We start from the raw sequence: 21370 nt of genomic DNA, 5'->3' as shown, positions 1-21370 counted from the left end.
GCAAAAGATGGCAAGATAACTCCTTTTCAGTTTCCCTGATAAACTACTCTTATTCGTAATGACTACTACTGTTCCACCTTTGCCTTCTAATTTAATTATGATGTCAGTGTTATTTCTATGCTTTAGATGACATCTAATTCTGCCTATGGAGATTAATACATAAAGCAAGCATTGATTAAGCCTGCTGCAGAAAGCAATCATAGGAAACATACAATTCATTTTTTTCATTCATGTGAGGATGTTTAATAGTTTGCAATAAATTTGCAATACTTTACATCTTCGAAATCGCTCCTATTCTGGTGAATGGATACCTGTAGAATTTTGGACAGTTTATTTGTTTTTATTGAAGGAGATGAGTTTTGCATTTTGGATTCATTGTCTACTCCTGGCAAAATCCTGATGTAATTGAGATTCCAGGTTCAAGATGGCATGGACATTAATTATAGGCAGCCTATTAAGACAGTTACCAGAATTGCATATTTAAAGGAAATAACAAAGAAATACAACTACAAATAAGTATGTGCAAAGGGAATCTTAGCAAACTGCAGGCAAATAGAGGGGAAATACTTTTACAGAAGATATTCCTCAGGAAAGGGAAGGCTGGGCATAAGAAAAAAAGATTCAGAATATGTTTTCCTCAGTTTTTCTAGACATAAGTTGCTCTTTAAAATGTTTTGACAGATTTTCAAGGTTTTTCCCCATTTACTTCACCAAAAATAAAGGCCAGTCCAAAAAACCAAGGCATTCCTATTTTTCAACATGCCATTTTTGAAACCTTGACAGAATGCAATAGTATGGCCATATATGTCATCATCTTCTGTGCTTCTCCAGAGAAGAAGAAGAACTTTTCTCAACACAATGTCAGAATCCAACACTTGAAAAAATTCAAGACACTTTTTAAAAATATTTATTTGTTGAGGTCAAATATTTATCTCTCACCATGATCCACATTTGAGACTTATCATTATGGCTCAAATAACTTTAAATTGCAGAAAGAGACATGAAAAATTCTTAAACATATATCCAAGAACCATTTCTTATAGTAATTAGATAGTATTACATGAGGAAATCGCATCCCAACCTCAAAGATCTACGGGAACAGCCAAGAATTCCAAAAGGGTTGGGGCCATAAAATCTCCAGGTATTGCTGTTCCATACATGGAAGAAAACATTTAGAAAGACCTATTTTTCAGCCTCTGTTTTGCTGCTTGCTTTTCGGCTTCCATTGGAACGGGGAGGGGGGGCATGGTAATTGGGTGAGTTAAGTATTTTGTGCAGGAGATACTGTAATAAGGGAGTTGTTCTCACCATCTACTGCACATGTGGCAGAGAGAGGGATTGCCACCAAGGCCAACTGTCCGGCATTCCAACCTGATGATGATTTTTGAAATGTCTCCCACATGACACCTGTGGGCTTTTGGATTGGACTATGGGATGGGGTTTCCAAGGGGAGGGGATTGGGTCATAGATTGATATCTATTATTATGCACGCTTTTGCCTCAGATCTTGCTTGGGCCTAACCACTATCTACTCATGACCAGTAAAAGTACTCTTGACCAGTAAAAGTACTCTTAATTCTGCAAAATGGAGTTGAGTGGTTTCTTTCTTGGTTACTGAGCAAAGCAGCCCTGACACTATTCTTCAATCCTGACTCATGGCATTTCCTAAGAGAAGGTGCACACAAGAAGTATATTCTTCCAGATCTCATAGGCAAGGCAGACATAATGAGAAAAAGGGCATCCATAGTTGCCCTATTCTGCACCCTGTTTAGCTTGAACTGCAACCAGTGTAATTAGACATTATCCATGTAGCTCTTGAAGTCCTTCTATTATATAAATTAAAAACAAGAGATTGTTTAACAATTCTGCATTTTTTGCATCCTTTTTTCTTCTCTTTCTATCCCTAATCCTACATGGACAATGATACCTTATTATGGAGATTACTGTTGTGCTCAATCTTTCTTTTGCTAACTTCTCTCCTCACAGCAAATTTGGTTCCATTCTATTCAGATATTCCAGACTTATGGGTGCTTATTCAGATATTCCAGACTTATGGGAATTGGGATTCCTGCCCAATCCCTTTAAGGGAAGAAGGAAGGGAAAGGGGATGAGGAAAGAAGAAAGTAGAGAAGGAGTGAGGGAGAGAAAGGAAGAGAGGAGAGATGAGAGGAAGAGAAGGTAAGGAAGATAGAGAGTAGGAGAGGAAGATGGAAGGGAGAAGGAGAGAAAGAGAGAAGAAGAGACGGTAGGAAGGGGAAGAGGAAGAGAGGAGGAGGGGAGAGGTAAGGGAAGCAGGAAGGGAAAGGAGGAAGTAAGTAAGTAGAGAAGGGAGGGAGAGAGAAAAGATAGGAGAAGAATGTGGTGTCAAAACAGGCGAGGGATGGTAAACAAAGCAACCCAAATGGAATATTATAATTTTATAAATGGAATGACAAATATATAAGAACCATGAATGTAAAAAAAAAGAATAATAACTATGTGAATGTATACCTCTAATTGTATATAGGGAACAAAAAATAAAAAAAAATATTTAAATAAAAAAAAATGGTTCCATTCTATTCAGATTTTCCAGACTTATGGCTACTGACCAATCCCTTTACAAAAATTGTTTTTCAAAATTGGGTTGACATTCTTTTGATTGCTGCAGAATCTTGAAAAGCAGAGGTAGCAGAAAGAACATTCTGAAAATGCCCATCTGTTAGTTAGGGAAGAATGAATCCACGATAACAGGGTCAGGCCCCATTCAAAAAGCTCCATTTCCAATTGACTCTATCTTCTACATTCCAGGGTAATGTAGTTCTACCATTTCCCCCCGAAAATAAGACAGGGTGCTATTTTCTTTTGACCACTGAAAGAAGCATTTGGCCTTATTTTCAGGGAGGTCTTATTAGTTTTGAGGTGCAGGAGGCGGCAAGCATGGTCACCTCATGGCTTCTGCTTGTTATTTCTCACTGGACCTGCCACTCATCTTGTGGCGGTCATTAGCATGACAGAAGGGGCGCGGTGGCTAGGGTTGCAGGAGCAGCCATTAGGTAAGGGCCTGTGGGGTGCACGGGGCATGTCCCCCCTCCATTTCCCCCTCCAGCTCATCTCCTCACCTTGTATTGTTTGCATGGCAGTAACCAGAGGAAATGGCGGGAACTGTCTGCGGAAGCATTTCAATATTTTTTGGGAGGTCTTATTTTTTGGAGAAACAGGGTAGAAGTGGAATATTATAATATTCAAGGAAGACTCTGTGTGTGTGTGTGCATCTGTGTGTTTGTGTTTATATTTCACTCATTTTCACTTCCCATCTCCCTCAGAGAGGTGATTTAGTGGTATAGAATTTAATTAATTGAATTAAGCATTAAAGTATAGAATAAATTAAGTTTTGTTTTTTAAAGAAAAGTATTAAGTATTTAAAAAAGAATTATGTATGAAGCAAAATTGGTGGGCAAAATAACCTCAAGTGGTGTGTCTCTATCCTCCTCCCACCATACACACACACACCAGTGGTGTTTTCATTTGTTTTCTTCTCTGCATATCAAGTCTTCCTCTCCTATTTTTTTCCCCAAAGCTTCTTAACCATGCAGCAATGACTGTTGCAATACGATAAAAATGTTTCCTTCTGATATTTTTCAAAGTACTGCTGCAAAGAATACTACTGATTACTGATTAAGGGTTGTTATTGTCCCTTCTTCTCCAAATCTTAAGGGAATTCCAGGCACTGTAAAAATGATCACTCCGGATTAAGACATTGCATTCTATCTATATCTGCTTAGGAATACAGAAGCACATGAAGGTAGGATTAGTGTTCCATCTTTTTAAACTTTAATAAAATTCATTGTCTTAAGTTTAGATAATATTAATAAATGGCCAGCTACTCACTTGAATGGTTGCATAGGAGTTACTGTTTGAGGTCTACAATGACTACATGTTATAGTCAGTTGGTTATAGTCAGAATATTAGTTTTACTTTTTCCCCCAACTATGATGTGCATTTCCCCTCCCTCCACCTGCATACTTAGAAGTCCTCTTCCAATTGTTCATAAATATTATCAGTCCGGAGATTTAATTATTGCTGCTATTACTTATCAGATTTTGTTTCTTACAAATGAGATCACTTTTCAAAGCCTTCCTTATTCTGAAATCTTTGATCAGTATATGTAAGTATCCAACTTCTTCTCCACCTCCTCATACCATCTTTCCCCACATTGCATCTAAAAGCTGTATTTTCTTTCTCTTTTATGCTTAAAGTTATTGGTTGCTTGTCAGTTGGTATGACCTTTTCCAGTGACCTTATTTAGTCCTTTTGTCTCTCAGCTCTTGCACCATTTTTGTTGCCCATTTCTGGACTCCCCTCAATCTAATGAATACATTTTCTTAAGTGAGGTCTCCAGAAGTGAACAAAGTATTTCAAATGGGTGGCTAACTAAATGTTACCTTAGCTCAATGTTAAGTAGCCACAATTAGGTCAGTATTTCCAACCTGATACAATCTAGGGCTGTTTGTTAGTGACCAGATTGCAAGTATTCAGAACAAACCATAAGCACTAATTTATATCTTTATGGATGTATAATTTATACGTATCAATTAAAACAGCTGTCCAATTCTGAAAGAGAAATATATTGATGTCATTTCTAACTCTCGCTGAAGGTTCATTACTCATAATTACCAGCACACTTTGGCTCTGGCATTTGCTGTAAAGGAGATCAATGAACATTCTGGGATCTTACCCAACGTTAGCCTTGGTTTCCATATTGCTACTCACTATCCTGGGGGAATTTCAACTTATCAATTAGCAATGGAATTCCTATCTACAAAGGATAAATTTATACCCAACTACAAATGCAATGACCAGACCAACACAGTAACTGTCATTGGAGGACCCCTTATTAACACCTGTCTCAACATGGCAATCTCTCTGTGCAACTACAAATTTCCCCAGGTGAGACAAAAAATGGAACAATATGAGAGGTTCACCAACTATTTATTATATTCAAAAGGTGTGTCACCGAAATGAAAATTTGAGCAAAACCATGAATAAGAACATCTTGAAAGGGCTGTCCCTTTTTGCTTTGTTAGCAACATTGCAGAAGTCATGTAAAACTAATTTTAGGCATCTTATTTTTGTATCCCACCCAAACTTTCTTAACCTTAATTGGGTTAAGAAAACACACATGCATTGTTTTTTCTTTTATTTTGGATGAGACCCTTTATTTCTATGTTCTTCTGACTTTCTCCATTTAGATTTTTTATGGATCACCTCCCTTGATAAATACTGAAACAGCAATGTTTGTCAAATGGATGTTCCCAGATGAAACACATCAATTTAAAGCAATATTGCATTTATTGTTGCATTTTGGATGGACCTGGGTTGGGTTAGTTTCTCTGTTTGAGGAAGATAGGGACAGGTTCATTCAAAAGAGACTTCCCATGTTTTCAGAGAGAGGAATCTGCTTTGACTTTTTAATATGTCTTCCCCAAATGGTGTATGGTAATGCAGCTGCTGAGTGGATGGAAAATGCAGAAGAAATATTCAAAGTGATTATGGAGAGTACGGTCACTGCAGTCATTGTAAGCGTTGAAATTACAGGCATGGTTATTTTGAGACTAATGGTCAATTTTTTCAGTTATGATAATATTCCAAAAGAGAGACAGGCCAAAGTTTGGATCATGACAACCCAGATGGAATTCACATCCTTTCAGATGCAAAGACAGTTCCACATTGATTTTCTTCATGGTGCTCTTTCCTTTGCAATTCACTCAACGCAGCTGACCGGATTTCAACCATTTATGCAGAAGAAAAACCCAAACTTTGACAAAGAAGATGGCTTCATTAGGGATTTCTGGAAAGATGCATTTGAATGTTCCTTCTCCAGTAATATTACATATGAGAATGCTGAAAGCATCTGCACTGGAGAAGAGAAGCTGGAGACTCTTCCTAATTCTGTCTTTGACACCACCATGAATGGACATAGTTACAGTCTCTATAATGCAGTCTATGCTGTGGCACATGCTCTGAAGGCCATACGCTCTTCCAAACTCAAAGGGGGACGAAAAATGAATGAGGGGAGATGGAAGCTCTTCCTCCGATCACCTTGGCAAGTAATGTTGGCTAATACAAAATTTTGGGAAATCATAAAGTACCAGAATAGGAAACCAGTTTGTTGTTGTTGTTGTTGTTGTTTTAATTTTGTTGTTTCACCAGTTAGAACACTTTATAGAAGGTTATATAGAAGTAGCTGATATTTTCGTTTAAAAAAATAAAATAAAGTAAATGCAATGCTTAAATATGGAGACAGTTAGAAACATGTAATATGTAACTAGTAAATGTTAATATTATTATCAATAATAATAGAAAATACTTCAAGTGAGTAGCAAATCCGTCAATGAATCATATGAGGAAAATTTCAAGATTTGTTAATTAACACCTCAGATAATTCTGTCTTGCCTACGCTTTATGGCAGAAAAACCTAATTCACAATTTCTGAAAAGGTTAGTAAAGCAATGTGATCTTTCAGGCCTCCCCTTTCTGGATTTTGTATTGGAATTCTCATGTGATAGTTTTTCACCTGAGAGTACAATAAACATTGAGTCTTTATTGATTAGCCCTTGGGTTATATCAAAGTGCAAAGTTCCAGAAACAAATTATTACTACAATTTGATAAAAGTAATATAAAATTGAATTTGTTAAAATGGAATTGGAATAAAATACAGTCTACAATGAAATTGGAATAGAATACAATAATTTAAGATATGGATACAATATGATAACGTTTCAGTGTCATCCCTGAAATATAGCCCAATTACTCCCACATATGCAGATCTCAACCCAACCATTTTGTTTAAGTAATGTGTTGCGTTAAATGTTATTTCAATTTCTGGCTGTACATGAGGTAATTTTTTTTATATGAAGATCCCAATGTGTTAAACACTTGGTATATAGACCAAGGTAACTCTGAGTAGAAAATGTGTTTGATAAAAATATATTTCTTTTTCAGTTTAAAATAGGGTTCCACCACAAAAGCGCGTAGGACAAAATCGCGCTCGACAAAAGCGCGCTGTGACGTCATCACAGCATGACGAAAAAGTTCGAAAAATGTAAAAATAAAGCGAAAACCTTACCCTAAGCCCCCTAAACCTAACCCTAAACCTAACTCTTAACCTAAACCTAAACCTAACCCTAAACCTAACCGTTAAAGTAACGAAAAACCTAACGCTAACCCTTAACCTAACGCTAACGCTCTCAAGCTAACCCTAACCCTTAACCTAACCCTAACCCTAAACCTAAACCTAACCCTTACCTTTATGTGAATCGGCTTGCTTTAATTTAATTTTTATTAATTTTTATTTGAATTTTTCGATCTTTTTCGTCGCGCTGTGGTGACGTCAAAGGCGCGATTTTGTCAATCGCGCTTTTGCCGTCCGCGCTTTTGACAGGTCACGTAAAATAGTATAGACTGGGGCAAAATAGAACAGCTTTTGTTTTATTGATATATTTCCATTCCCTTCAAAGATTCCCATGTCTTCTTCTTTTTCTTTCTTTTTTCTTCTTTAGCTCCACCATTTCTTGCAACAAGTCTCCTTTAACAACAGTGCTGGAATACAGGTTTCTTTTAGCCCCAAGGGGGAATTAGAAACGGGACTTGATATTTTCAATTGGGTCACATTTGCAAACAAGTCCTTTCTGAAAGTCCAAATTGGAAAGATCGACCCCATGGCTCCTCCAGACAAGCTCCTCACCATTTCTGACAAGGAAACTGTTTGGCCTCTCATATTTAACCAGGTGTGTCTCATTTTTCCCTTTGACTGAAATTATTAGCTTCAGATTGATGGAGTAAATGATTAAGCAATCATAATGATAGCAACCCTTGAAGCAAGCAGTCATTTAGCAATCCGTATGTTATTCATTACAGGTAGTTCTCGGTTTACAACAGTTCATTATTGACCATTTGAAATTATAATGTATCTGAATATAATATTCAGAGTTATACCTATTTTTCGTATGACAGAAGAAAAAAAATGCAGTTATGATGGTAGTTTCAATGATTAGAAAAAATGGATAATCCTAGAGAAAGAGAAAACTTATTACTAATTCCTTTTTTTAAATTATTATTATTTTTTGTTACATAGACAACACATACCCACAATAATGAAAACAAAACAAAAACAAAAAACAAAACAGAAAAAAACCCCATCATCTCATATAGCAGGTCGTTTTGTTACAAGTGTTTTAGCATTTATCATTCTTATACATTTATTATTTCCTTTAATAGGTTATAATATACAGTTTGGGTTGCTTTATTTACCATCCCTTCCTCCTGTTATAACACCACCTTATTTTCCTTTACTTTTCTCCCTTCCTCCCTTCTCTACTTTCTTCCTTCCTGCTCTCCCTTCCCTTCCTTCTTCCTGTACCTTTCTCCTACTCCTGCTCTTCCTCATCCCCTTCCCACCCTCTCTTCTCCTCTTTCTCTCCATCCTCCTCTTCCTACCTCTTTCTTCTCACCCTCTCTCCCTTCTCCACTCTCTTCCCTCCTCCCTTCCTTCCTCTTCCTTCTTCCCTTACCTCTCCTTTACTCCTACTCTTCATCTTTCCCTTCCTTCCCTCTCTCCTTCCCCCTCTCTCCCTTCCATCCCCCCTTCCTTTCCCTTTCTTTTCTCCCTCCCTCCCTTCTCTACTTTCCTCCTTCCTCCTCTCCTTCTCCTTCCCTCTTCCCGTCCCCTGTCCCACTCCTACTCTTCCTCTTCTCCTTTCCACCCTCTTGCCTCCTCTTTCTCTCCCTTCCATCCTCCTCTCTTTACCCCTTTCTTCTTTTCCCCATCTTCCTTTCACTCTCTCCTCCTTTCTCCCTTTCTTTTTCTACTATTATTGGTGTGTCTATTTTAAATCTCAGTCTATGTTTCCTTGGGATGGTACTTCCGCCAACCCAAACATAATTTAGTATCATTTCTTATTCCTTTACCCCTGCTAATCTATCCTAACCATACTTCCCCCCACAGACACACTTTGTATCTCTCTATTATGTATATACTTATATATTTGATAAAAAACACAAAAAAACCCACAACATACATATGTTATAAAAAAATATATCAGCTGGTTACAAAAGGTTTTTGTGCATCTCTTCCATTAATTCATATTAATTCAAATGTCTTAACTCAAATATTTACTATATTAACATCATCATACCTCCACTTTTTAAACATCCTTCATCCTTAACTATACCAAAAATTCAATCCCTAACCACATGCTGGCATTTCATTTACTTATTTATAAAATCCTCCATTAACATTAAGTCCTCATATCCTGTTTTAGCTAAACATCCATAATATTTAATACCAAAGATTTCTAATTTCTAATCCTCCACGTATACAATTTATTATCATTCTCCTTTCTTTATTTAGTTATATCCTATATCATAGCATTTCCCCCCTATTAGTTAAGATTTAACTGTATATAGTTTTGTTTTATTTTTTTATAATAATTATTATTGTAATTAATAATCTTTATATATAGTCCAAAGATATTTCTAACCTTCCCTTCTCATATCCGATTATTACTTATCATAGCAACTCAACATTATATACATTACTATCATTATCAATTATTATTCACCTATACTTATTGCAAATGAATTTAACTAGGTTTAGCTAATTTTGAATTATACTCTTCCATCTATCAGCCTGTATCTCTCCAATAACAGAACAGTCTTATATCTGCTGCCATTCGTGGGTCCAGTTCTCCAAACATCTTTATGAACAAGTCCATATGAAGAAATCTTTGCACCTTTTTGTTTGTAGTGCCTCTCATATAATGTTGCCGCCCTCTTTTTATTTCCTTTATCAGCTTGTCTTGAATTCTCAGTAGTGGTATCAAATGTTTTGCAGATGGTATTTCATAAAGTATGAATTCTGTAATGCTTCTCACTCCTCCTGCGCCCTGTCTTTTGAAGTAAATTTTCTGTGTGTCTGCCTCCTCTTCAAACATTCCGTTCTTTCCTCCCTCAGAAGTAAACCAGTTGCCCCGAATATCAACAAATTCAGAATCTTTATCTCTGACATCCTTATTTTGTATTTGAAAAACATTCTCATTTTTTTCCTTGTACTTTGTTGCCAAAAACACCAAATAATCCAATTTTCTCTGAATTCTATCTTGTGTGTCAGACAGCTTCTGTAGCGCTGAAGAAATCACTTGAATGGACATTTGAATAGACGCCATGTTTATACGCAGTTAGTATTTTTTCTTAAGAGCTCTGAAGTATTTGCAAGTAAAAGCAGACTGAAAGCTGTGCAATCTTATCAGATCTTAAGCCAATACTGCCAAACAATAAAAGTGTCAAGATGTAAACAGCCAAATTATAGTGAATTGGTTTACAGTCCTTTTGCGGAAGATCAGAGGAGATGTTGGAGTAATCCATCCATTATCCGTGTGAATAACGTTTAAAACCACTGTCCAAAACCATTAAAAGGATCAAAATCACAGCTAGATTATTCTGTTCTTTAATTTAAATTAGTTTGAATTTTTAGGCGGTCCGTTCTCTCTAAATAATAAAATATTCTTACCGGCTGAAAACACTTTCTCTCTCTTTAGGGCTGCCTGCAGTTTCAATTAGCCTATAGCTAATCCGGAAGTCACTGGCAAAGATGGTTTTTCCAGGATCCCCAGAGACTTTGCGAACATCTCTGGGACCACTGGGTCTCCCCCTACCTTTCACTGTCTCTTCGGGACAGCTTGGGTCCAAAAAGGGACCGTCCAGATGCTTCGGAATAGAAGGAGATTCAGGGAGAGCCTGAAAGTCCGTCTTCTCACTGCTAAGCCCCCATTACTAATTCTTGTATTGCTGAAAAAATAAATTGGGAGATTTGTTTTTTCTAATTTTTAATCAAAGTTTTGCACTCTTACTTTTCCCCACTTTCATTCTTATTATTCTGTATTAGTTTGTTAGTTTCTAATTTCCATTTAATGCTTTGTTTGAAAAAAGCACCAAAATGAAATATGGATTTTTTGCTAGAGATCCCAGAGGTGCTTTTTCAAGAGGAAACTGGACTTATTTTTTCTTGAAGACATTTTGTTTCTTATCCAAGGAGATTCTTCAGGTCTGACAGGATGTGGGGAATGGGATGATTTATACTCCTTGCAGACAGGCAGGACACTTTGCTGGACTCTTAGTCCTTCTAGATACTTAACTAATTATGCTAATCCAAGTGCAGTAATATTGTTCCATACAATCAAGAATTTTAATGGCTTTCTTTGAATAATTGAAATAACTTTGATACACACACCCAGACATAGACACACACATATCAAGGTTATTTCAAGTATTCAAAGAAAGCCATTAAAATTCTTGATTGTATGGAAGAGTATTACTGTGACTGTGTGTATGTGTGTGCGCACACACACTCACACTCACACACACACACACACACACACACACACACACACACACAACACAAACACAAATATATTCTAATATTTGAGTCAAAAACAAAGAATTTCTGGTGATGATTCTGTCTCTCAGTCTCTATTTCTCAATCCAATCCAATCAGATTTATCTATTATTTCATCATGTAATCATAATGTAGCAGTATTTCGTGTAAGAAACAAAATTCATTTAAGAAGAAGATGCATATTTTTCCACAAAATATAAATTAAAAACTAATCAGTGAATGAAGGAATATAATTTGATTTGACTTGAGATGAATAAAAAAATAATCTATATCTCTAAGTATAGAAATATAGAGAGTTAAAGATTTTTCCATATTGCCTCAAACTGATCTTTAGAATATAATTATTGGGAATGATCAATCGATTAATGTAATAGGTATGAAATAAGAAGCAGTTGAACATTCAGTAGTGAATTTCTACAAGAAAGAAAAAAGGAAATTGCAATTCCAATATTTAGATTATATATGAAGAGTCTACATATGTATAATTGATGAAAAAAAACAGTCCTCCAACAATACATTATTTTTGTGAATTCTGGTTTTATTTACGAGCAGACATTACCTCTTTCCATTTGTAACAAGAAGTGTCCTCTTGGCCGTAGCAAGATAAAAATGGAAGGAAAATTATCCTGCTGCTATGACTGTAAAATATGTCCAGAAGGGAAAATAGCTGATCAATTGGGTAAGTAAAGAATTGTATTAAATTTATCAAATATGTAATAAATATAAAAGGGAGTTTATTTTTTAATAAATAAATATTTTATTAATATTATGGTGATTGAATATATTGAGCTTCACATCATATTGAAACATTTGATATTTTCTTCAAACTTCAGTGAGTTATTTGGTCATAAAAACCAATTAGTTCATTCTAACTTGGAGCATCCGTAGTTTGAATTATTTATTCTCATGTTTTCTTGAAAAATTAAACAGTTTTTTCAGAGACCTTTGCCATTACTTTTTGGAAATTTTATATTGTTAATTAGAATTGAAGATGCCTCAAAACAATGACGTTTCTATGAATGGTTTCTCTTTCAGACTTAGATGACTGTTTCCCATGTCCAGAGGATCAATATCCAAACCAGAATAAAGATAGTTGCCTTCCAAAACGTATAATTTACTTAACTTATCAAGAACCTTTGGGGATTTCTTTGGCAGCGATTGCAGTCTCCTTTTCTTTCATCTCAGCTGCAGTGCTTGGGATATTCATTAAATATCAGGACACACCTATTGTTAAAGCCAATAATAGGAACCTTACTTATAGCCTTGCTGCTCTCCTGCTCTCCTTCCTTTGCAGTTTGCTCTTCATTGGGCAACCTGACCAAGTGAAATGTCTCTTGAGACAAACTGCTTTTGGCATCCTCTTCTCTGTAGCTCTTTCTTGTATATTGGGGAAAACAATCATAGTGGTCCTTGCTTTCATGGCCACCAAGCCAGGATCCAAAATGAGAAAATGGGTGGGGAAAAGGCTGGCTATCCCTATTGTCCTATCTTGCTCCCTGACACAATTCTGCATTTGTGTGGTGTGGCTCATAATTTCTGCTCCCTTCCCAGATTCTGACATGCATTCCCTGGCTGACAAAATTGTTCTACAATGTAATGAAGGTTCCACCACAATGTTTTATGCTGTCCTTGGCTTTTTGGGGTTCTTGACTGCTGTCAGTTTCACTGTAGCCTTCCTAGCTAGGAATTTGCCTGACAGCTTTAATGAAGCCAAATTTATCACCTTCAGCATGTTGGTGTTTTGCAGTGTCTGGGTGTCATTTGTTCCCACCTATTTGAGTACCAAGGGAAAATACATGGTGGCTGTGGAGATCTTCTCCATTTTGGCTTCTGCAGCTGGATTACTTCTCTGCATATTTTCCCCCAAATGCTATATCATTCTGCTAAAACCTAATCTGAATAAGAAGGAGCAACTAATGAAAAAATGAACCTAATTTTAACACCATACACTTTGAATTAATCAAATTCGTTGCTTTCAAGATATATGACTTTTTCTCCAATTTGAGTTGGCATTTTCCCTTCCGTTGCTACATCAAAAAAATGAGATGTTTGCAAAAGATGGCAAGATAACTCCTTTTCAGTTTCCCTGATAAACTACTCTTATTCATAATGACTACTACTGTTCCACCTTTGCCTTCTGATTTAATTATGATGTCACTGTTATTTCTATGCCTTGGATGACATCTAATACTGCCTATGGAGATTAATGCATAAAGGAAGCATTGATTAAGCCTGATGCAGAAGGCAATAATAGTAAACGTACAATTCATTTTTTTTTCATTCATGTGAGGATGTTTAATAGTTTGCATTAAAATTTGCAATACTTTACAACTTTGAATATCGCTCCTATTCTGGTGAATGGATACCTGTACAATTTTGGAGAGTTTATTTGTTTTTATTGAAGGAGATGAGTTTTGCCTTTTGGATTCATTGTCTACTCCTGGCAAAATGCTGATGTAATTGAGATTCCAGGAACAAGATGGCATAGACATTAATTATATTAAGACAGTTACCAGAATTGCCGATTTAAAGGAAATAACAAAGAAATACAACTACAGATAAGTATGTGCAAAGGGAATCTTAGCAAACTGCAGGTAAATAGAGGGGAAAGACTTTTACAGATGATATTCCTCAGGAAAGGGAAGGCTGGGAATAAGAAGAAAAGATTTAGAATATCTTTTCCTCAGTTTTTCTAGAAGTAAGTTGCTCTTTAAAATGTTTGACAGATTCCAGGTTTTTCCCCATTTACTTCACCCAAAATAAAGGTCAGTCCAAGAAACCAAGGCATTCCTATTTTTCAACATGCCAATTTTGAAAGCTTGACAGAATGCAATAGTACAGCTATATATGTCATCATCTTCTGTGCTTCTCTAGAGAAAAAGAACCTATGTCAACACAATGTCAGAATCCAACACTTGAAAAAATTCAAGGGACTTTAAAAATATTTATTTTTTGAGGTCTAATATTTATCTACTCTCACCATGATCTACATTTGAGACTTATCATTATGGCTCAAATAATTTTAAATTGCATAAAGAGACATGAAAAATTCTTAAACATATATCCAAGAACCATTTCTTATAGTAATCAGATACTATTACATGAGGAAACCGCATCACAACCTCAAAGGTCTATAGGAACAGCCAAGAATTCATGCCTTTCCTGAATTCCAAAAGGGTTTGGGCCATAAAATCTCCAGGTAATGCTGTTCCATAGATGGAAGAAAACATTTGGAAAGACCTATTCTTCAATCCTGACTCATGGCGTTTCCTAAGAGAAGGTGCACACAAGAAACATATTGTTCCAGATCTCATAGGCAAGGTTGACATAATGAGAAAAGGGGGTCCATAGTTGCCCTATTCTGCACCCTGTTTAGCTTGAATTGCAACCAGTGTAATTAGACATAATCCATGTAGCTCTTGAAGTACTTCTATTATATAAATTAAAAACAAGACATTGTTCAACAATTCTGTATTTTTTGTATCCTTATTTCTTCTCTTTCTACCCCTAATCTTACATGGACAATGATACCTTATTAAGGAGATGCAGCTGTTGCTGTAATTTTAATTCAATAGTTGTATGTTTACAATACAACTCTCTCTCCCTCCCTCCCTCCCTCCCTCCCCCCTCTCTCTCTCACACACATACACATACACACAGAAACACACAGACACACACAAACACATTTATACACACAATACACACATTTATTCGAAAGAAGACTCAACAATCCTTCAGTCCTATAAAAATGGATACTTAGAGGGAAGGATCAATATTCAAACAAGGATAAGGATAGTTGCCTTCCAAAATGTATAATTTACTTAACTTATCAAGAACCTTTGGGGATTTCTTTGGCGGTAATTGTAGTCTCCTTTTCTATCATCTCAGCTGCGGTGCTTGGGATATTCATGAAGTATCAGGACACACCTATTGTTACAGCCAATAATAGGAACCTCACTTAAAGCCTTCTTGCTGCTCTCCTGTTCTCTTTCCTTTGCGCTTTGCTCTTCATTGGGCAACCTGACCAAGTGAAATGTTTCTTGAGACAAACTGCTTTTGGCATCATCTTCTCTGTAGGTCTTTCTTGTCTATTGGGGAAAGAAATCATAGTGGTCCTTGCTTTCATGGCCACTAATCCCGGATCCAAAATGACAAAATGGTTGGGGAAAAGGCTGGCTCTCTCTTTTGTCCTATCTTGCTCCCTGACACAGTTTTGCATTTGTCTGTTGTGGCTCATAATTTCTCTACCCTTCCCAAATTCCGACATGCATTGTTCTACTATGTAACGAAAGTTCAACCACTATGTTTTATGCAGTGCTTGGCTTTCTGGGGTTCTTGACTGCTGTCAGTTGCATTGTGGGCTTCATAGCCAGGAATTTGCCTGACAGCTTTAATGAAGCCAAATTTATCACTTTCACCATGTTGGTCTTTTGCAATGTCCGGGTGTCATTTGTTCCCACCTATTGTGGCTGTGAAGATCTTCTCCATTTTGGCTTCAGCAGCTGGATTACTGCTCTGCATATTTTCCCCCAAATGCTATATCATTCTGCTGAGACCTAATCTGAATAAGAAGGAGCAACTAATAAAAAAATGAAAGTGATTTTAACACCTTACCCTTTGAAGGAAATCTAATTAGTTGCTTTCATGATATAGGTTTTTTTTCTCCAATTTGACATTTGGCCTGTTTCCTGCCATTGCTACATCAAAAGGATGAGGTATTTCCAAAAGTTTCCCTGACAATCTTCTCTTATTCTCAGTGACAACTACTGTCCCATCCTTGTCTTCTATATTTAATTATGTGGTCACTATTATTCCTATGTCTTGGATGACATCTAATTCTGCTCTATTGAGATTAATGCATTCAGAGAGCATTTATTAAGCTATATGATGAAGGCAATAATTGTAAATATGCTATTCATTGTTTCATTCATCTGAGTGCATCCACTTTTTAAAATTCCATTTGTGTTTGTTAAATTCCATCTGCAGTGATATATTTTCTTGAAATCTATTTGATTCACCTCAGCTGATTCCATTTCTAGATGGGTTCACAATATTGTGGGCAGACTGGGGGGAGGATACTGTGGAATTCTGCCATTATGGTTATTATTATTTCGTCTATAATGAGAACATGACATAAGAGCAGTAAACATACATGTATTCCACATAATTATATACAAAACATATATGGGGGTATTGCAGTGACTTGATAATTGGATGTCCAATTCAGCTATACAGGCAATGAAATCTGGCATTGGTTTGAGAAGGTCTACTAAGAATTAGAAAATGCACGTTGGGTAATCTTACACAATATGTTTAATAGTTTACATTAAAGTTTGCCATACTTTATATCTTCTTATCTCACACCTATTCTGGTGTAGAATTTTGTTTGTGTTTGTTTTTACTGATAGAGATGAGTTTTGCATTGTAGGTTCATTCTTTGCTCCTGGCAAAATCCTGATGTAATTGAGATTCCACAGAAAGGATTGCTTAGACATAAAGAATAGATAAACTATTAAGACAATTAAAAGAATTGCATATTTGAAGGAAATAATAAAGAAATAATTAATGAACAGTATGTGCAAAGGGAATCTTAGCACATTGCAAGTAAATAGAGGGAATAGACTTTTACAGAAGATGTTTCTTAGAAAAAGTAAGGCTGGGTTTTAGATGAAAAAGATTCAGAATATATTTTCCTCAATTTCTCTCGGAATAAGTTGATCTTTAGAATAGTTTTGACAGATTTTCAAGGTTTTCTCCCATTCACAAAATAAAGCAGAAGAATTTATGTCAACACAATGTCAGAATCCATCTCTTATTAGCGGGACAAAGTGCAAGAGAAGTTAGCCAATCAAGGTCATGAACACATTTGGCCCCCAGCCTCAGGGCCATTTTGTGGAATTTGGAGAGCCAAACTGACACATGGTACTCTCTCCTGAAAAAGAATGGAGCACCTGAAATGAGACTTACCCCTTGTTGCCAGTAGCTGCGCATTGTCAGAAAATTTACACCAACTGGAGATTCATTCTCCAATAGGGGTGAATCAATGTGTTTCTGGAACCTCAGCTTTTTAACATCAGTCCTTGGCTTATTCTAGTGTTCACTAACTAAGTTTTTGACTAATCTCTGTCTGGGAAGATCTTTCTTTCCCATGACTGTTGCTGGAGTGTGGGTACATTGTTTAACAATTCTGTATTTCTGTATCTTGCCTTTCTACCCCTAATCCTACATGGACAAATTATATCTTATAAAGGACATCCAACAATTAATGTAATTTTTAACCCAACAGTTGTATGCTTACTCCACATCTCTTTTTCTCTGTGTCTCTATCTCTTTCACACACAAACACATATACACACAATACACAGATTTATTTGAAAGAAGACACAACCCTTGTGGCTGAAGGGTGGTTTCAATGTTCAGGATTTTTTTTTATCTATGAACTTTCTGTTCTTGATTATCAGGACATGAAGATAGGTCTCCCCCCCATTTCAGAATCACTGAAATGCTTTAATGGTGAAAGTATCGGCCAGTGATATCGCGATTGTGATTGGCTGTCTTCTAAAATAAAGCAAGTTGTTGCACAAACTTGAAAGTAAATCAGGAAGATTGTATTTGTGTAAATCAGGAAGATTGTATTTGTGGGGTCTTTCTGGCAAGAACAAAGAATGCTTATCAACAGGAAATTTGCATGTGTTATGCTTGTAGTTTTTAGTTAGAAAGTTAATAAAAGTAACAAGAATTAGACAACTTTTTAAACATTATTTTATTTTTAAACAAACACAAACAAACCTAAAAACCATCCTCAGTTACATACACTGTGTTGATTGGTTACAAAACATATGTGCTTCCTCACCACAGTCATCACTTACAGTTTATATAAAATCTCATATTTTCAATCCAGTATATATGCATACAATTATTATCATTATTAAACATTTATTTAACTACCACTATTATTATTTCCTTTTATGTGAGATATTCTAAGTTTAGAATAAATTTATGTTATGGCATTTCATCACATCATCCCAAAACCATCCAGTAATATCTTTAAATTGTATTCTGTATAAAATTGTTTATCTTTGGTTACAAAACTTTTGTGCATCCTCTTCATAGTCCTCACAATTTATATAAAATTTCATATTATCAATCTAGTGTATGTATAATATATGAACATTATTATCATTTTTATCATTTATTTGACCCTAACTATTATTACTTCATTTTATGCATAATATTCTAAGTTTAACTAAATTTAAATTATTTTTTATTATAGCATTTCATTACATCATCCTGTATCCATCCAATAGTAGTGCAATCTTATATCTCTTGCCATTTGCAGTAGTTGTGTTCTAATTGCTTTCTTGGTAGGTCTTGTATGGACATCTCTTGGCAACTTGCTTTTCACTGCATATCTTGTAAAGATTCGAAACCCCTCGTCTTTTCCTTCCATCAACTTCCCTTTGGTTATCACTGATGCTTCTGCTAGAATTTCTATCACTACTTCTGCCAAATTTTCTCCCTTTTCTTCTTCTATATTCTGGAATATGAGGTAAAATTCTGATCTATCGTTCTACCATTCCAATATTCCAATCTTGTCTTTTTCAACCATGCTCAATCTACTGTCAATATTTCCATTTTTCTTATCTTTTTGTTCATCTTTTTCTTCAATTTTTGGAAATCTGTCCTCGTATTTCATCATCCTTTGGTGAATATTCTCAATTTTTTCATCTATTCTTCCTGTTCTTTGTTCAATATTCTCCATTCTTTTTTCAATGATCTCTGTTCTTATTTGTATGGATTACTTGCCTATAAATTCAATAAATAAATTCAAATTCAATAAATATTTTGGGATTTCTCGTATAATCATCTGCAATGTTATTTCCTTTTCTTTTTCATGCTGCAACTTCATTTATATTGGTCTTTTCCTCCAGATAGTAAATAAGTGCCACTATATAGAATACAAGGCTTTTTTATTAAGTTCCAAGGAAGTTCACTGTAATCTTTTCTCTTTCAAGTCAAGCTTTCTTTTCACTTCAGTCCAGTACTGATAGTACCCCTTAAAAGCACCTGTATAAACAACCCATGCTTATCCCACTATTATTTTCAATAAACAGGCTCAGAGACCTTGAAATGTAAATTAAGTGTTTAAAATGTAAATCAAGTGTTCTTCAAAGGAAGAAAAGAAAAACAATGTTTCCAAGCCATCAAGCCTCTTTACTGTGTTATTTCTTTTCCTATACTTTTGCTTCCCTCTTTATATTCCAAACTTAAGGGGAAAAAAGAAAAATTTCTTAAAAAGAAAATGCAATAGAGCATTGAAAAAAGAAAAAGAAAGAAAGTCTTAATCAGTAAGTATTGGAAAAAAAGGGAGAAATAGAAGAAGAAACAATAGTCCAGTTTGAAAAATAAGAAGCATTTGTAAAGATTCCATCAATAAAAAGATTTTAAAAAAATAACACAGTAAGTTTAACTCAGGCTCAATCTCGCCCCTTAACCTCTTCTGTCTTCAATTTTAACTTTACTTTTGATCTTCTCTAATAGTAAAATTTATCTCACCAATTCGACATTCTCTCTCTCCTGTATTTCCTTCCATTCTGGAGCTCTCCAACCTCAGCAGCTTTGATGGTTGCTTCTCTATCACCAGAAAAAATGGCTTCTCCCTGATCAACCAAGGATTTTGCGATATCCCTGAGATCAGCAGGATGTGCCCTTCTCTATCACCATCTCTACAGGACAGTTTAGATCCAAAAGGACCATCCAGCAACAGAGACATCAACAGTGATCTTAGAACTTCAAGACTGCACATCATATCATCACGACATCAGCACCACCTCCCAAGAATTAGACAACTTTGAGATCTCAGCTAAAAGTTAGGAATAGAGATGGCTGGCAGCAAATGAAATGCGTATTAGATAACGCCTGAGGCATTCATTAGCCAAGGCTTAGGAATATGGACAGCTAAAACGAATATAACAATTATTACTAAAATGTTTATTAGATGATATTTCTTATTATCCTGCTTTTTCTTGCCTTCTCCTTTAGTGAAAATGTATAAAGTTTACTTAATCCTTGTTTCTTGTTTCTTGGCATTTTAGCCAGGAACCCTTTTCCTTAGAGTACTCCAATAAAAAGCAATCAGAAAAACTGCACATCGTGTCTGGCACCCATCATTGCCTTTGACAATAGGCTCAGACCCAAATTGAGGACAACAATTGTCTGGTAGACACTCAGTTGGGGGTTCCTTTCATGACCTTAATAGGTTTCTGTCTGAAATTGTACTCTATTATCTATTCATGGCCATCGGCTTTCAAACTGTTATGTCGGCAGGACATGGAGAAAGTGATGAGAAGCCATGTGAACATTGGGCAGAAATCTGATCTTGAATGTGAGCCAGCTGATCATCTAACTAGCATCCTAAGCATGTGAGCCTCCATGCTCCATGTAGCTAGTAGAGACCTGGAGAGTTAGTTAAATGGTGATATAAGATTTAGATAAGATAAGATAAGATTAGAAATCTGCTCTTTTTGGAAAGCCTAAATATATCTTAACTCATTGACTAATACAATTACTTCAGCTTATACTACCTTCTTACCTTGGGACAGCTGTGTACTGGAGTGATACAATGTCCATATTTATGCAAAGCTGAAAAAGGCTTGTGGTTATCCCTTTCCTCTTGTAATGATGTGAATCCCAGGCTCTGAATTGAAAACACATCAAACAATTAGAGGAAAAGGAAAGAAAAGAAAAAGAAGGAAAAGAAAGCAAAATCTTCCAAAAGGTATTTTGATTTTTTCATATTCTCAAACATTCTCCTGATTGTTCCTGGATCTTCAGAGCAGCAGAAGGAGAACTCTGAAAATGCTCATCTGTTCCTTATGGAACCATATGTCCACCAAAGCAGGTTCAATTCCTATCCCAGAGTGTCATTTCTAATGGACT

At 35.8% G+C, this 21370-nt stretch overlaps 1 protein-coding gene across 1 annotated transcript; it reads left to right on the top strand.

Annotated features, from left to right (window-relative positions):
* The first annotated feature begins 58 nt into the window (after positions 1-58).
* On the top strand, positions 59-13359 carry LOC148046578 (vomeronasal type-2 receptor 26-like). The gene is made up of 6 exons (XM_087714856.1): positions 59-102; positions 4634-4925; positions 5228-6085; positions 7539-7766; positions 11984-12110; positions 12467-13359. Exons 1-6 carry the CDS (start codon positions 59-61, stop codon positions 13357-13359), a joined length of 2442 nt encoding a protein of 813 aa, XP_087570982.1.
* The last annotated feature ends 8011 nt before the right edge of the window (positions 13360-21370 follow it).

Source organism: Thamnophis sirtalis, unplaced genomic scaffold, assembly GCF_051295495.1.
Source record: "Thamnophis sirtalis isolate CommonGarterSnake01/CBP01778 unplaced genomic scaffold, rThaSir2_p1.2 scaffold_4, whole genome shotgun sequence".
Classification (NCBI taxonomy): domain Eukaryota; kingdom Metazoa; phylum Chordata; class Lepidosauria; order Squamata; family Natricidae; genus Thamnophis; species Thamnophis sirtalis.
The sequence above is the reverse complement of the archived record's forward strand: the minus strand, read 5'-3'. Positions and strand labels throughout refer to the sequence as shown.